Source organism: Apaloderma vittatum, unplaced genomic scaffold, assembly GCF_000703405.1.
Source record: "Apaloderma vittatum isolate BGI_N311 unplaced genomic scaffold, ASM70340v1 scaffold46068, whole genome shotgun sequence".
NCBI lineage: Eukaryota > Metazoa > Chordata > Aves > Trogoniformes > Trogonidae > Apaloderma > Apaloderma vittatum.
In genome coordinates this window covers 1-15868 of record NW_009732124.1, presented here as the reverse complement: position 1 = coordinate 15868, position 15868 = coordinate 1, and the positions used below count along the sequence as shown (strand labels likewise).

At 41.0% G+C, this 15868-nt stretch overlaps 1 protein-coding gene across 1 annotated transcript; it reads right to left on the bottom strand.

Moving 5' to 3' along the window:
• Window positions 1-511: 511 nt before the first annotated feature.
• Window positions 512-13499, bottom strand: EAF1 (ELL associated factor 1; the record flags this gene model as incomplete). Its single annotated transcript, XM_009875388.1, has 5 exons — window positions 512-676; window positions 2582-2812; window positions 9135-9301; window positions 11825-11961; window positions 13405-13499. Coding segments are annotated over 5 exons (677 nt in total), but the record flags the coding sequence as incomplete, so codon positions are not given.
• Between the last annotated feature and the right edge of the window lie 2369 nt (window positions 13500-15868).

Sequence of the window (15868 nt, the reverse complement as noted above, 5' to 3'; positions counted from 1 at the left end):
GGTGGCAAGAACTGAAGCGCTATTGAAAAAACCTGCTTATAAGGCACTGGTGCAGCAAGGTCTGTGATGAACGTGATTTTATGATTTCCATTTTCCTACTGTTCAAAAAGTAAGTCCATTAAATCAATCAGAAATAGCAAGAAAAAGACTTCAGGAAAGTCCCAAATCAGAAAGATCAACTTAGTATTCAAACTTAATTTAAAATAGCCCCACTTCAGTGCACATACTAGCTCCTGCACAATTTTTTAAACTCATTGTTGGCTCATGTTCATCCTATATACAACAGTTCCCCTGCAAAGTCTTCTACAAACAAGACATTTTTAGATGACATCATATAGTTACACATTAAACTTAAGGAAGATGGACAGGACTACAGGAACATATATTGGCCTACCCACTGTACACATCTATTTAAAGCTTTAAAAGAGTAAGAATATACACAAAATATACACTTAATTAACAAAGTGGAACAGCCCTCAATATCTGCTATTTTGCAGGGCTATGCATTTCTATTAAAATTCCACACGTGGAACTATCTCTGTGCCAGTTCCTCTTCATAAATAATAGGATCACTTCAGGGTAAATTAGTTCTTCATGTGTATGTAACAGAAGCAGGAAAAGCTCAGCCTCTAGTCATCACTGTCGCTCCCAGACTCACTCAACTGCAGGTCATTTCCTAGGGAAAAAAAAAATGCAACAAAACACAACAAGTGAGCAGGCATTAATTCACATTTCATGGCAATCAAATCAAAGAACGGTCGCATTTATACTGGAAGATTTAAATGAGAATAACACATGAAATGAATGCAAACATCAGCCATTTAAGGGAGCTGCTCTCCACGCTCCAGAACACGAGGAGCCACACAGAGCTAACGCGTGGCCAGGTCCAGGCCAGATGGAACGTCGGTGGCTCCATAGCCGCCAAAGCAGCTGCCTGTGGGAGCACAGCTCTGGGATGAGGCACTGGGGAATTCCCTGGCTTTCTCGGCCCCTTTAAAACATGGCTCTTTTGTTTTAAGGCCATTTGGGTAGCCAAGACAAGGCCTCTATATGTCAGTAAACCAAAAGGCACATTAAAGCCATCACAACTCAAGGCTATTGGCTGAATTTAGCTCACATGCCAGCCCACTCCAAAGTGCAACAGAGAGAGACAAAAAAGTCCAGGACATAGCTCAAACCTACAGTCTTAGGCTCTTACTTGCAGAGCACTTGTCACTCGGTGAGGTGGAGGGGATAAAAGGGGGCAAGAATCACGCTCGTGTTCTGGTGACTGAATTTGACTCTTCCAGTACTGTCCCATGGCCCTGCCCCAAGCAGCTGCAGAGCAGCTATGCCACTGGTATGCCCTGGACTACTTCTTCTCCTCTCCCCTTTTATGAAACAAGAACTTGGGTTAGGGGCCATTCTCCCATGGAGACAGTCACTTGAATGCTCAAGGACATATTAACTCTTGGCAAAAGGATTTTAAATCAAAAGGCCAAAGTCACTGTCTGAAAAAATGAGCTACCCTACCAATTCCCAAATTATCCTGGAGGCAGAGGCTTCTTGCAGGGACGAGTCAACTCATAAACAGAAACAGGGAAATGGGAAGAGTCCTACTGACTTCAACGAGCTTTGGATTTCACTCAGATGTTCATTCCTGACAGGAAGACTGACAAGCCTGTCCAGTCTTCCAGTAGGCCTCTTCAGTACCAACTGTGTAATACACTTGTCTTCTCAAAGCTGGAAACCCTACATTTAGCTGTATTTAAACTCCACCACTTCCCTATGTGTGGGTGCCAAGAGACATATGCAAACATGCCCCAGGAGGAATTAAGAACAATTTATGATAACAAAGTTCTAGTTTCTTGTAAATGCAATATTTTAACTCTGCCAAGTTAGAATACACCTGATCTAGCATACAGAAAGAGCAACACTGATGTACACTATCTCCCCAGAGAGACTTGTAGGACAAAATTATGCTTTAAAAATGTTTTTTGAGCTTTTTAAAGCACGGAGTGAGTTTGTACTGATTCAATGCTTCAGCTGTAATATTTTAACCCAATAAATTTCCCTCCAAAATGTGTTATTTGTGAAAATGCAGCTGAGACCAACACAGCACAATACTCTGACAAAGCAATATAGCTAATAACAAAAGACCACAAAGGCTGTGCGTTTATGACCACAGGACAGCCTTGTGCCATTCACAGTTCTTCACAGACCTTTCACTGACACACGTGACAACTCCACAATTTATGTCTAACCTGTGTTTTCACATTAAAATAACTCTCACCCTCCAATGCACCTGCTCCTCCCACTCTGATGCTTTTCTGCCCACTCATTCCACCCAGAGGCCTGAACCAAGGCTCAGCCCCGTCAGTGGGAGCCCACAGGCTCTAGAACAAACTGAAACGACCTCCACCCCTTCAGACAGGTCTCGACCTTCTGTTCAAAAACACCTGCTGCCCACATAACTCAGCCAATGCAACTCCCTGGGATTACTATTTGGCAAACCACACTTCGTGGAGTGAGCCTAATGTGCCAGAGAACCAAGTGGCCTCATGCAGGTTCCCGCAGCGCCAGGACATCAGTGTTTACTTACGGAGGGTGTTCATGAGCTGATTGCTCCCCTGCGGCCGGCCTGTGCCGTTAGCGACAGCGTTCCTGTTGTTGTACTGCTGGTGTGGTGGCTGGGAAGGGGAGACATGGGCCGGCTCCTCCCCCTCGCTGCTGGAGCTTTCATCTTCGCTCCCAGATGAGCTTTCTGAATCCGATGAGCTGCTTCCGCTGCTGCTGCTCATCTGCTCAATAATTTCGACCTCCGCTCTCAGCTCTGAAATAAAAAGACATTCATCTGGTTGGGAGCGTAAACGAGGCCCTGTGGATTTTTGGAAAAGAATGTGAAAGTGCAATAGTTCTGTCAAGTATAATTTATCAGATCAAAATGTCTTCCATAAAAGAGACAGGAAGGAAAAGCAAAAAAATTCTGGAAACTTTTTCTACTTAGTTGTTGTAGTTAAATTTAAAGAAGCAATAGCCTAGGTTAGTATCATAAAACCTTCACTTCCACTATTATTATTTATATACTTTACACCCCTGAAAGTACTTCCTGCTTCATTATTTTCCACAGGTTATATGCTGTATGTATAAAGTAAATACATTTCCTGATCGAGTTTTGGAGGCCAACAGCCAGCCCATTTTTTTAAAGGATCTTAACATGGAGGAATCTAAATTGTTTGATGTCAGTGACACTCAGGCTTTTGGAAAGCAGATCGATGACATCAGATAATTCTGCAGTCGGGCAGATGAGAACAGATGACAGCGTTCACATGTTGCGGAGTGGTCATAATACCTTAGTCTGCTGCAGAGCTTAGAAGTAGCCAGGAAAATAGATTACTCCAGAAGTTTTTCAAGTTGGACACACTCCACTTTGGGGGTTCCAGTGCAAAGGAACACTTCAGTATCACAACAGCACCATCATAGCTGCATCAGCAACAGCTAGTACTGGCTGAACAACTGGTTACTGAGCAGCTATTAAGGTAAGTCCCCTCAAATCATACCATGTTGTTAAATCTGTCACAACAGTGCCTAAACACTATTAAAAAACTTCTCTCTCCACCCACAAAGTCAAGCGTCTAATGACCTAGGCAGGTTTCCGTGAGAACAATATTCACACGTGTGTTAAGCATAGGATGTAGAACCCTCAAAATTTAGGCTTTTGTTGTGCTAGCAGTTCTACACCCACACCTGCAGTACTTGGTGCTTGCTCTGGAGAGGTCACAGTCTAAAGGGACAAGAAGGGAGAAATCAAGTATTATCACCCCTACCTGACTAATGGAGAACTGATGCAAGGAGTAATTCACTTAGGTCAGATATGTGTCACAGTGAGACAAAAGTCCCAGCTCCTCAGCTGGGGACATCCTTCTTGGGTATGGAATAGACAGACCATGCAAAGCGAGTCTTTCCTCTACGTAAAAATGACACAATTTTAATGCTTCTTATCATCAGCCCCTGGAGCAGTAAGCCTAAGCAACTGGAACTCTCTCCTTTTTTAGTAAGACCCATTTTCCTTGGTCTGCTTAACACTATAGAGTAACAGCTAAGTTTTAGGCCTCCACATTACTTGCTGGAGAGAGATCCTCTAGTTCAGCATGTCTCGGCTTGAGAAATTAAGTTTTCTTTTGCCAGTTTTAAGACTGCTATTTTTCAATTTCAAAGTCCAGAGCTCGATTTCAAATGCTATAGTTACACTGAATCAGAGGCAAGGAAGACGTATGGAAATCATGTGACGTGTATGGAAACCATGTGATGTATGGAACCATATGACTAATTCCAGGTGGGTATTTAAGGATAGTGAGGTTGTGCCTCCAACTTAATTGACCGCCTAGACTGCCTGTGTTCTCTGTATGCCAGGTAAAACTTACTCTTTCATCTTGAAGACATAGCATAAGAGACCACTGGAAGAGGAAGAAGACTATGTGATTGGGCCAGCAGGAGAAATTACTTTGTATTGTAATGTCTTTCTCCCTTATTCCCTCTCAGTACAATCCTGCAGGCTTCAAAAATCCATTTCATGCCTTGAGTCTGACACACAGTCACATAAGCACTTGTGACTCACAGGTCTCAGCCTACCTGTATCGAGGATTTCAAATTGCAAATGTTCCTTGTGTTCAAGGCTAAGAAATTTATAGGGGAAAGCTAAAGGAAAGGTAAACAGGAATAAGGTTCATTTCTCTTTAAAATGCCCAGATTTATCTTTTCTCCCCCTCAAGCTTAGTAATGTAAAATTTCCACATAATTCTCATGATAGAGCTGTTAGTTTTAACCTGCAGTGATGATAACAATACATTGTTACAATATCCTGGATTGTAGCGAGCACAATCACCTACAGACCACAGCCCATATCGCAAAAAGATTTAATAAACTACACCAATAAAGGACAAGTGTCTGAGAATTATCACACGTGTGTTTATAGAGCTAGAGTCTACAGCTGAAATGGAGAAGTGTGGCCACGCAGGCCAAGAAGAACAGAGCAGCCAGAAAGCAGCACATAAAGTAGTGTGAAGATGGTGGAACAATCCAAGAGGTGTCGGTGGTGAAAAGGAAAAGAACTAGAAGGAAAAGAAAATGCAGTACAGTAGCTAAGCAGATAACTGAAGGAAGTCTGACAAACGGAAAAGAAGATTAGCCTGGCTAAACTTAAACAGCATTAGAGATTAGTGGCAGATTGAAAAGTGATGGTTTTCTGCTGGGGAGGTAGAAAACTAAGAGCCCATAGTAGAGGCTTGGTTATGAGGAGGGCAAGGGAGAATGCCTCGGAAGAAGTGGTAAGGCCCGCCACGCTCCACTCAGGCAGAGAGAGCAAACCAGCACCACCACAAGCTTCGGTGACTGGGAAGTTCAGGGTGTTACCAGCGACAGTGGCCACTGGTGGAAATTTGGCCTGAGCTCATTTCCTAGCCCACTTGTGCCTCACAGGCCACCAGCTTCCCCTCAGGTCTCTCCTGCCCCTTAAATCCATGAGTGCAGAATTCTAAACATCTCATCTGTGCAGATGAGAAAAGTGTTTTCACTAATGTTATGGTGGCTGCTGTCTCACTAAAAGCCTGTCAGGCAGAACTCTAGCAGAACCACTGATGATGTGTGTTCAAAATTTTCTCGTGTCACCCTGTCAAAGATGGTGGCTAAGACAACGATGACACCAAAGCTGTGTGGGAAAAACACATGTGCCTTAAAATTGTCCGAGTTTGTATTTTCCTATTTGCCTGTTATGCTTAGTGCAATTATAGGTCCCGAAGCCTTGGCTACATGTTTCCTTGTGGTGCCTCCAATTAAAACAGTTGCGTGTGTAGATACACATGTGCTAAGCTGAACAACTACAGAGTCAGACCCTTCCTAGGTCTTTCTGTGCTGTAAGATCAAGAGCTTCATACTGACACACCTTTAAGATTTAAAAGATGACAAGAACTAGGATATGCGGCAGTTACTTTTTGAAAAGCTTTTACTTTTAGAGTATAGTTTTGAACACTTGCCTTAATTGAGCCTACACCATGTGAAAAGGTGTGCTAGGGGAACCTTAACTTTTGCATGTTTCATGTTACAACTGTGGGCTTTCTTTCAAGAAAACAAAACGGCTTATTGTTCTACATTGGCAGTCAACGCAGTTTTAGAGTAAAAAAACCATAAAAAAAACGAAGGTCAGAAATCATTACAGAATGGTCTTTCTCAACAGGGCTGTCTCCTGTATCAAATGCCCTATTTTCTTTCCATAACCACGTCTAAGGGTTCTTACTTCTTCTTTCAATTCCAAGACTGTGCAGAATTGTTAACTAAAGCCCTACGAATGCTTGCTGTTAATAATGGCACGTGAGGTGGAGAGAAATCAGCCTGACAGTGGCATGGAGAGCATGTGAGGATGGCAGCTAAAGAGGAAGTTTTTTACACTGAAGCACAAAAAATTTGTCTGAGATGTTCTTTAGAGACAAATGCAGTGCTAAAGTTTAATCCTCACATGCTACAGCAGCGTTTTAGGTAAACAAGCTCCACTCAGATTTGTAAGCACTGAATTTACAGTCTCCAAACCAGAAATATGTTCCTGTGGTTTTATTTTTCAAGTACAGAATGCCATAATTATGTCAATATTATTGAAAACATTTCTGTTGTGGTCAAACATGTCTGATGAACGCTGATTTCTTCGTGCACATAAAAGGCTTTATTATGGTTTATGTGTGCAAATGTTCACCACTTAATGAAATGTTATCAGATGTGGCCAAGCATTTAAAAGACCAAATTCCTAACCCCTCTTTTGCTCCCTTCAGGCAGGATGACAATATAAAAGCTTGGAGGAGAAAAGATTGTTCTGGTGCAGGACCCCAGATACCACCTCCCAGGGCCTCTCTGCTCGAGGGAAACTCTCACATGCTCTGAACCTGTCTTCAGGCGCTGGTGTTTGGCAGCTGTGATGGGACACAGAACTGACCTCCCCAAAAGTCTGTTTCCCAGCTCACATGTAAGGGGAGCTACACGAATGCGCAGCCGAGGGTATCAGCAGAAAGCAGAAACCTGCACTGAGGTTACCTCAAAGCTGCAGTTTAACTCTTGTTAAACATCACCGGTACTGTGTGTCTTACCACACCCTTAGGGAGGGAAGCAAGAGAGTGTCATAGTGCCAGAGATCCTTTCAACCACCTTCTTTGGGGACTTAAAGTTCTGTGCAATGTCCATTAAAGAAAAAAATGCAGAATTTCAGCTTTAAGTTTATCTTTCCTTCATACAAAGGACGTACCTCACCCAAAGGGAAAGCTACCGCTTGAATGGGAAGAACAGTGTCTTCAAAACTTACAAGTCACTGAAGACACATTAAGATAACAGAACTAAAGACTATCTCATAACTTTTGCAGTTAAGTTTTATTAACTATTTTCATTTTGGAATGGTGCTATTTTAGTTCTATCTTTCTCAAGTAGGTTCTTATTATATAAGTGGTTTACTAATGCTGATGCTCCAGACAACCAGTGCTGGAAAAACGTTATAAAGAACATACACTGTAAGTGAAAAAACACTGCCCAGGTATTTGCACTCTTGTTGGGCCTTGAATGACTCTCCCTGTAGAACACCAATACTGAAGTAACATGTTATTTTGCTTGACTTTGGAAAAAAAATTCTGCAAGTTATTTATTTGGAGGTACTTTCCAACAAAAGATGACCAGGTAGCAAAAAAATTACTAGGACAGTTCTAAACGATGTGACTTATATTTTTGACCGCTAGAAAATCATCTTTGTAGAATAGATGTCACATCAGACAAATGTGATGATTTTACTACAATGTGACCTTTGTAAGTTGCTGTATGCATACAAAATGCCCCAATGCTTAAGTAACTTACTACACACTACAAAAGACATTTAAAAATTCACAACTGATTTAATTTGTAAATTCATATATTACCTGTTATCTTTCTCCTTACCTATTACATAGAAAATAAAAATAGCAATGCGACTAAGGGAACTGTAACTAATGGACTCTCAGATGTTTCTGCCTGCTGACCAGTGTCCACTATTGTAAATACTACTGCTGCGAAAGAGTGAGACCTGTCAGCACCTATGCAAACCCATAGATAGCTTAGCGGTAAAAACATCACCTAGTGATTACCACAAAGTGAAAAAATACCCTGCTAAGTAATTAACATAGTCTAGGCAATTAACATAGGCTAAGTCTACGGCAAAAATAGCTATATGGGACAGAGAGAATAAGAGAAAGAAAAAGAGATCCAGAAAAAAAACAACACTAGACAATCTTAAAATAACTGCAGCTGGTGCCAGATAAGAAGCACAAAAGAACCAAATAAAAATTTAAAATGAAACTCTTCCTCATTCTGACTGTGCTATCCACAGCACAGCCAGGTATCGCTCCAGCATGAAAGGTAAGACATGGGCAAAGAAAGTGTGTCCTGCCCACAGCGAGACACTGAGACAAAGCGCAGCTTCGGCAGGAGACTAAGCTGAATCAGTCATCCCCTCAAGACACTTCAATAGAAGTATTGCAACTTCACGGCAGATGTGATCAAAGCCACAGAGAAGCAGCTGTGGCTAAGGGAGAGCTGCAAGTTGTTCACGCTCTCACCCCCCACCTGCCAACACTGCTCGGCACAGCATGAACGCCAGCTCTTGTGAGGTGAACGCAGCCCCGAGCCCTTCCATCCCATGGGCAAACAGCTCCAACTTCACGCAGTGCAGGAATCGTTCTCATCCAAGTTATTCAATTGCAGAGCTAGATCTTGGACTATTAGCTTTTGTTGCCTTTGCCTAAGACACCCATTCAACTCATCTAGCACTCAGGTACACGTTTCCGAATTCACACTTATTTTTTTCTTCTTTTCAGAACAGATAAATCATTTGTAACAGAGAAAATTATCCAGAAAGAGGAAGTGCTCTCATGCCAGAGAAGACAGAGGTATAATAAGCGTCTCTGCTGGCAGAAGAGAATAAATAATTCACTAAGATGCCTTATATAGACATAAAAATGACAAACCAGCTGTCAAGTACCATCTTTTAATCCTTGTACATTCTATCGTCTTTATAAATTGCACAGTCATATTTTTTATTAGAAAGAAGAAAGACAAAACCAACTAAAACTCAGAAAGCTACAAACCCTTCTTACCTCTCTTAATGTCATCCAGCTGAGGCTCAGGCGAAGGATTGTCTTTCAAAGGAGAAGTTTTAGGTCCAGCTGCTGGCTTGGTTGGGGCTCTGAACTGTGAAGGGGGCTGAGACGCTCGGGCAGACTGCTGTTCTATTCGGGCTTGGATCTTACTGCTGCCCTCTGCTCTGAAAAAACAACCAGAGACATTCAGCAGTACTGTACAACTACACTTAGCTTTTTCAGTGTCCTTGTACTAACCCATCATCTGTGATTTCCTTTTGCACAGATCTCTGCTTTGTTTTATTGACAGTGAATTACAGCTTGCTGTAGGCAATGCTTGCTTTCAGTAACAAATAAGCATACAGAACTACTCTGCAACACCCCCACAAAACATATTTTTGAATCCAGATGTGGTTCAGCGGTGCTAAAGGTTTTAATTTAGCAATTAGTACTTGTATTTTTAAAAAAGAATAAGCAATCATAGTAATGTAAGGTAACTACATGATAAAATTGATCTACTCATGACAAAATGCTGCTTGAAACAATCACAGCAAAAGAAACAATTTTCTCACTTGCAATTAAATCATCTCAGACTGAACTCTCTTAGAGGTCAACCTGACTAGTGTAATCACTCTTACTTTTAAATACAGCTTGCAGGCACTTAATTCCTGTTTTTCGTTCACTTGCTATTATCCCTTAAAAATAGTTTAAGCTGTTTCCTTAGTGGGAAATAGAACAACGCAATGCCTAGCTGTTCGATTCAAATCAGGCATTTCTTTAACTGAATCAGTGATTGAGACTGTGGGACAGTCAAAATCCTTGATAAAAAAACCCCCCACACCAAACCAAAATACTTTTTCAGGTCCCCCTACGGTACATCATAATGAAGTTAAAGCGTGTGGTATATTTATCGTGTAACACCAGAGCCTTTGGGGGGGTTTATGTTGGCTTTGTGCAGTGCAGCACAGAAGCAGTATATGTGAGTAGCAGAGCTCAGGCTGGGTTCTAGGAGGGCCCCAGCTCAGCAGGGTGACACCTTGTGCCTCTGAGTTAATCCCACGAGAAACAGGTTAAACTGGCCCATGCGGAACTTCCTGGGACTCCACCTAAACCACTTCCGGTATCTGAGCTCGTACATTTAGCACCAACTCAGGTGTCATCCCTATGCCTCGTTGAATTGTTGATGCAACCTCAAAAATCAAGCACAGAACTACCTCTTCACTCGTCACTGAAACGCAGCTATTAGATACCACATTAATACGGCTTGCACAGTCACTTACAACCGAAGTGAGGATTTGGGAATACACTCATTGTACCAAGTGAAAAGTAAAAGCAGAAGATTGTTTCAATTATTAATTACACTCTTGGAACTGCAGATTTTACAAAGAACAAATGCCATCAATGTCATCAGGATGTTAACACTAAACTAACTCTGCTCCCACAGAGTTTCAGCAGGTCGTAAAGATCAAAGTAGCCTCAAGAAAAAAAATAAATAAAAGGTGCTTCTGATCTAGGAAACAGAATGACTTTGCAAAGCACCATTCCTCATAACGGGGATCCCCAATTTTTTACTGCCCTGCCTCTGGTTGAGAAAAAGTGAAATATTTTTTACCTCACCAGAGCCAAGACTCAGTAGATCCAAACACCTCAGTGAAGCCAAGCCCTCCTGCACTTCTTTGCTCCTTTCTGACTTAAGCTTCACCTGGATCAAGTCTGGCAGAATGTAATTAGAAATTCAAATGTCACCTATGATATGCTCACACCCACTGGACAAGATAAACGCCACATGGATGAGTTTCACATCATTGATTCAGAGGTGTCACAGTTCAGTTACCTGCAACTCAAGGTGTTCTTGACAAACTTCCAGCCAACTGCTGGAACCCACATGAGCTGCAACCCACATTTCTAGCAGCTTTAGCAGCTAAACTACTACAGTTCTACACTGCAACAAAGTAGGATTTTCTTTCTTTTTTTTTAATGTAAAACTTGTAAAATTACTTAAGACCTCCTTCACAAGACATCTGACTAATTGTTTTCTCTTTCAATCTCAATAATGTGTGGCCCAGTGATGCTCAAAGAACATGATTCAGAAACTTCAGGTACCTGCAGAGCAGAAAGTCTACTAAAAATCTTCCAAATGCACACTTTGTAGTAGTATTTGTGCTGTGCTGTAAGAGTATTGGGTCAGAGAGGATTTCTGGCCTCAGCAATTCCATTAAGCAAAACCTCATAACCATTATTTCTACAGTTCCCCCGAAGCCGGATGCTTTGGATTTGTGTTCCACATTGTAGATCCAAGAGTGTATTACGAAAGCATCATCACTCCCACAGGAAGCTGTAGGGAACAAACCTGAAAGTCCAACAATCCTTTTGATAGCCTAATATTTCTATGGTTTCGTGGGGTTTTTTTCCAGCTAATTAGATATAACTGAAACGCATCCCATCCTTCAGCCAGCTTCCAAAGCTTCAAATCATCTGAGGTGTTTCACTGCAAACTACAATTACGTCTTTTCAGTAAAGGAGAAGTTACAAATTTACACTCCTATTTGCATTTTTAGGCACAGTAATTGGCCATGTAAAGCCCACAAGGCTTAATAAATAAAGATTGCTAAAAAATAAAAGAAAATGGAGTTCTGGTTCAAAAGACAGCCCGAAGAAGAAATCTCAGCAAGAATTAATCCTATCAACATCCCTGTCCCCAGCTTTACCTTGTTTTCTTGACTTGGATGCTGCTGCTAAGTTTTTCCAGCACATACTCCCCAGTGTCATGATTGATAATAAGCACACAGTCCTTCTGGTACGGCCTTTTATTTCCTTTAAACACAGTCATTGGTGGAGTTGAACCCTGATATCAAAGAAAGAGCACACATTTGTTTGGTTATATTCCCCTACCCAAAAGTTCATAAACAATAAAATGAACTAATAGATGTGTTGCTCTGAGCAATAGGCTAAGCATTTAGTTCCTGCAGAAAATATTCACTCACGAAAAGGGAAAACTACAGTTGTATGCAGTAGATGAGACGTTGCCTCATAGCAATGTTATATCTTTCATCATTTTAAGTGCCTCTGAAGCGACAAAACATCTTCTCCATGGTTGCCATTATTTACAGTTCTTGTTTCCAAAATGGTAACATAACTGAATCTGAATAGCTGGCCCTGACAAGTGTCAGACATCTTGACATTTCTCCTCTGAAAATCTTGGGTTTGGATAAGAAATAAAATTCTAATTATTCCTGTAGCAGAATTGTTGCTTGAAGAATATGTGATCAACTGAAAAATAATCTACATTGCTATGTATTTTATTTATATATATACACAAGAGCAGTATTTTCATTGTGAATTAAAAGCAACTGTCACAAACTATGTAAGAACAGCTGCCTTCTTCAAAGTCAGATTAGCATGTACATACAAAAAACAGGAGCAGGGGGAAGCAGGCTAGAGCCTCATTCACTGAGAATTATCACAGTACCGCCAGCTACCAATTAAAACCACCAACATGCTAGAGTAAACACCAAAAGGTATTTAATGACTCACAGTTTCCAAACTGACTGGTGCCTGCCTGCAACCACCAAACCCATCAATGTCCATGAGTTCTGGTTTATTGGCTTGACACATAGCATTAACTTTAGCTAATAAACATATCCAGTTCTGGCATGCAAGCACTTTCTTTTGTTTTGGTAAGGAAACCACTGAACCTTCAATTACAAAACAGCCACAGCTATAAACAGTTTGATCACTTGTTTTAGTGCTGTTGGACTGTCATCCTCACATGGCACATTCTTTATGGCCTAATTTGAGGAGGAAGCGGATGGGAAACTACTCTGTTGCCACCGAGCATCAGTGCCCTCCTCGCCCCCACTGACAAAGTTAAAGGCAGAGAACCTTCCGTGCTATCTGTAGGTGCCTGAGTAATGGGGAGAGTACGCTTACAGGCCTACCAAGTCTGGACTAAAGCTCAAATTACTCTGCCTTTCTTCCTCAAGCTACAGCACTAAAACTGGATGGAAATGAGGTGTAGGACTCTAGCTGACAGTAAAAGCCTCCTCGTTATTGAAGGAATAGTAGGAAGGAAGGAATCAAAAGTAAAGAACCATCTGGAACCTTAAAAATAGAACCTTTTACAAAGAAGATTCAGCTGTACAGTCCTTTCCTAAGGTTACACACTATATATCTGGCTGTTCAAATACTGAACCCACTTGTGTTAGCAAAGATGAAAGTGAAAACATTTACATTAGACCGTAAGTAAATTTGTTGGAGAGTAAACAAGGACAGTATACAACAAACTTACTGGAATATGTGGCAAAGTGATTGTTACGTCATCTCCTTTCCCAACTTGGAGGTCCCCCTCACAGGAAGTATCAATTGATGCCGGCTTAAAATCATCTAAAGAGGAAAACAATTGTGATTACATTTCTTAAGAGTCTTCAGAAGTGTTGTCCTGCCCCACAAAGAGTCACTGCATGTTTACTGTGATTACAGGGAATGCTAAAACACACACTGGTGTTTATAGCAGGGGTGGAATAAGGCACCAGTATAACGTGTCTGTGCCCAGCGTCCCAGTCATGCGGTGGTACCAGATTCTGAACTTCCTTTTTTAAACGGAAGTAAGGTCTTAGAACTTGTGTCTGATGACCAAAGGCAGACTTCTCCAAACTCCAGGCTACTTTGAGTGACACTTAATTTTACAGACAAATGTAAAACTGTGCCATGCATCTCAGAAGAGTATCAACTTCCAGGACGTAGGGCACCACATGGCTCTTGCCAGTTCCAAACCCAAGGACTCTCTCTGTGACACAGACTAACTTGGTGACACCAACTTCTTTAGCCTTACTCACATTTCTGGCTATTTAACAGCCATCTTGCCTCCATGACACCTCCTCCAGGGAAAGTTCAGACCTCACTTAGGAGAAAAAAAGAGGTGCCAATCTTCTTTCAAGAGGCTCCACACTAAACCAAACCATCACGGATGAAAAGAATTACTAAGGTGAGATGCTGTAATACCTTTCAACTAACCCTAGTTTGAAGTATTTTTTCTGCATTGTATCAAATGCTTTGGCTCCCAAACAAGGTGATTCTGTTTAGTGTATTTATTTGATATAAGAACATTTTAACTTAAAAGTATTTTCGCCTCATTATTCCATCATGCTGATGAGCCATAAAAATCAGAAGAAACTATCAGAACCTGTAATCTTTTGACAGAGAAAGTGAAATAAGACCAGACAGATATAGTTTGGTTTGTCTGTTTGTGTTTAAAATAAGCCTATATTCAATTCTAGCACTACTGGATGCTAGAGGTGCAGTTATATTCACAATCGAGGTTTTTAATTAAGGTATTATAAATAAATAACTTGGAATTAATTTAAAATATAATTCCACTACGAAAAACACATTTGCAGGTAAAAAACCAAACAACAAAACCCAACCTTAAAATAAATTCTCATGAAGAGGACATTAATGTTTCATTGAGTTTTACTTTGACAGCACAAGCAGAATCAGGCACACCTGACTTAATCCTCGTGCCTTAGTTGCCAGACCAAATCATGTCCATCATTTTCATCCGAGCAATCTATTTCTGGCTATTGTTTCCCACTTACTTCATGTGCAAGCTTGCTAAATAAAACAAAACAGCTGTACAAGAGCCAGTGTCTTTGCCAAAAAGGGATCAAGAGTTTCAACAGAACAGTCACTAAATTAAAAGGAATATCGCTATCACGCCTCTTCCTTAGGCATCAGCAACTCTAAACGAACACTCAACAAGTTATTGTAATTTGGTGAGCTTGCTGGGTGTACGTGCTTGGCTAATCTGGCTGTGGACTGAGTGCACATATGCCCTTCCAAATGTACCCACAGCCCTTTTGTCCAAAACTCAAATGTTTTCAAGATGCGTTTTCCAGAGATAATCCAGTTTTTCAGCACAGTATTTCAAGAACACTATGGAAAAGGACGAACTATTTTAAGAAGGTTGAAACAAGTTTAGTAGCTTGTGTGAAGAGGATTACAGGAGCAATATAATGCTCAGATCCCAGGCAAATCATTCCAAAACAGTTAGAAAAACCGCATTCTTTCAGTTGGAAGCTTTCTAAAGAGCTTCAGCTTTCCAATCCCTTAAGAAATTGATTACTGAAGCATTTTCAATTCTAGAAACCCAGCATACTCCTATCTGGATACAGATTGGGTTTAATTCATACACTATCAGACAACAACCTCAATCATGTGATAGTTTGGCTATTTAGAAATTTTAATTTATAAATGGAGATTTGCTGGATAAAACTGTTCAGTGTTTCGTGTGAATAGCTAAACATCCCAAACACCTGGCCTAGTGTTATTTAGCATGGTGGAATTACGTATAACCAGAATGGTGAAACTCAAAATTTAAGTGTTAAACCATGGGACAGAGTTTACTGTTGAGGTTTTGCCTCAAGCATTGACGACCTGCTCCAGTAACAGCTCCATCTAAAAAACTGTTCTTTCAAGTCGCACTTGGGTGACTAATATCACTAAAATTTCTTACTTATAGTGTACAAATAAGAGCCATGAGACTGGGCCTAGGACTGTGCATCATAAATGAAAAAATACTGGAGTTAACTGCGTAAATTCTCCACCTTAATGCAAAGTTCTTTAATTGTAAGTTGAATACTACTCTTTTTAAATCCTTGGCTCATTTAGGGGAACAAAAAAAGCGCCATTTCTTAGCCGCAGCGTTCAAGCAGAGCGGCACAGCAAGCGTCCCTTCCCACTACACGCACCCAAGG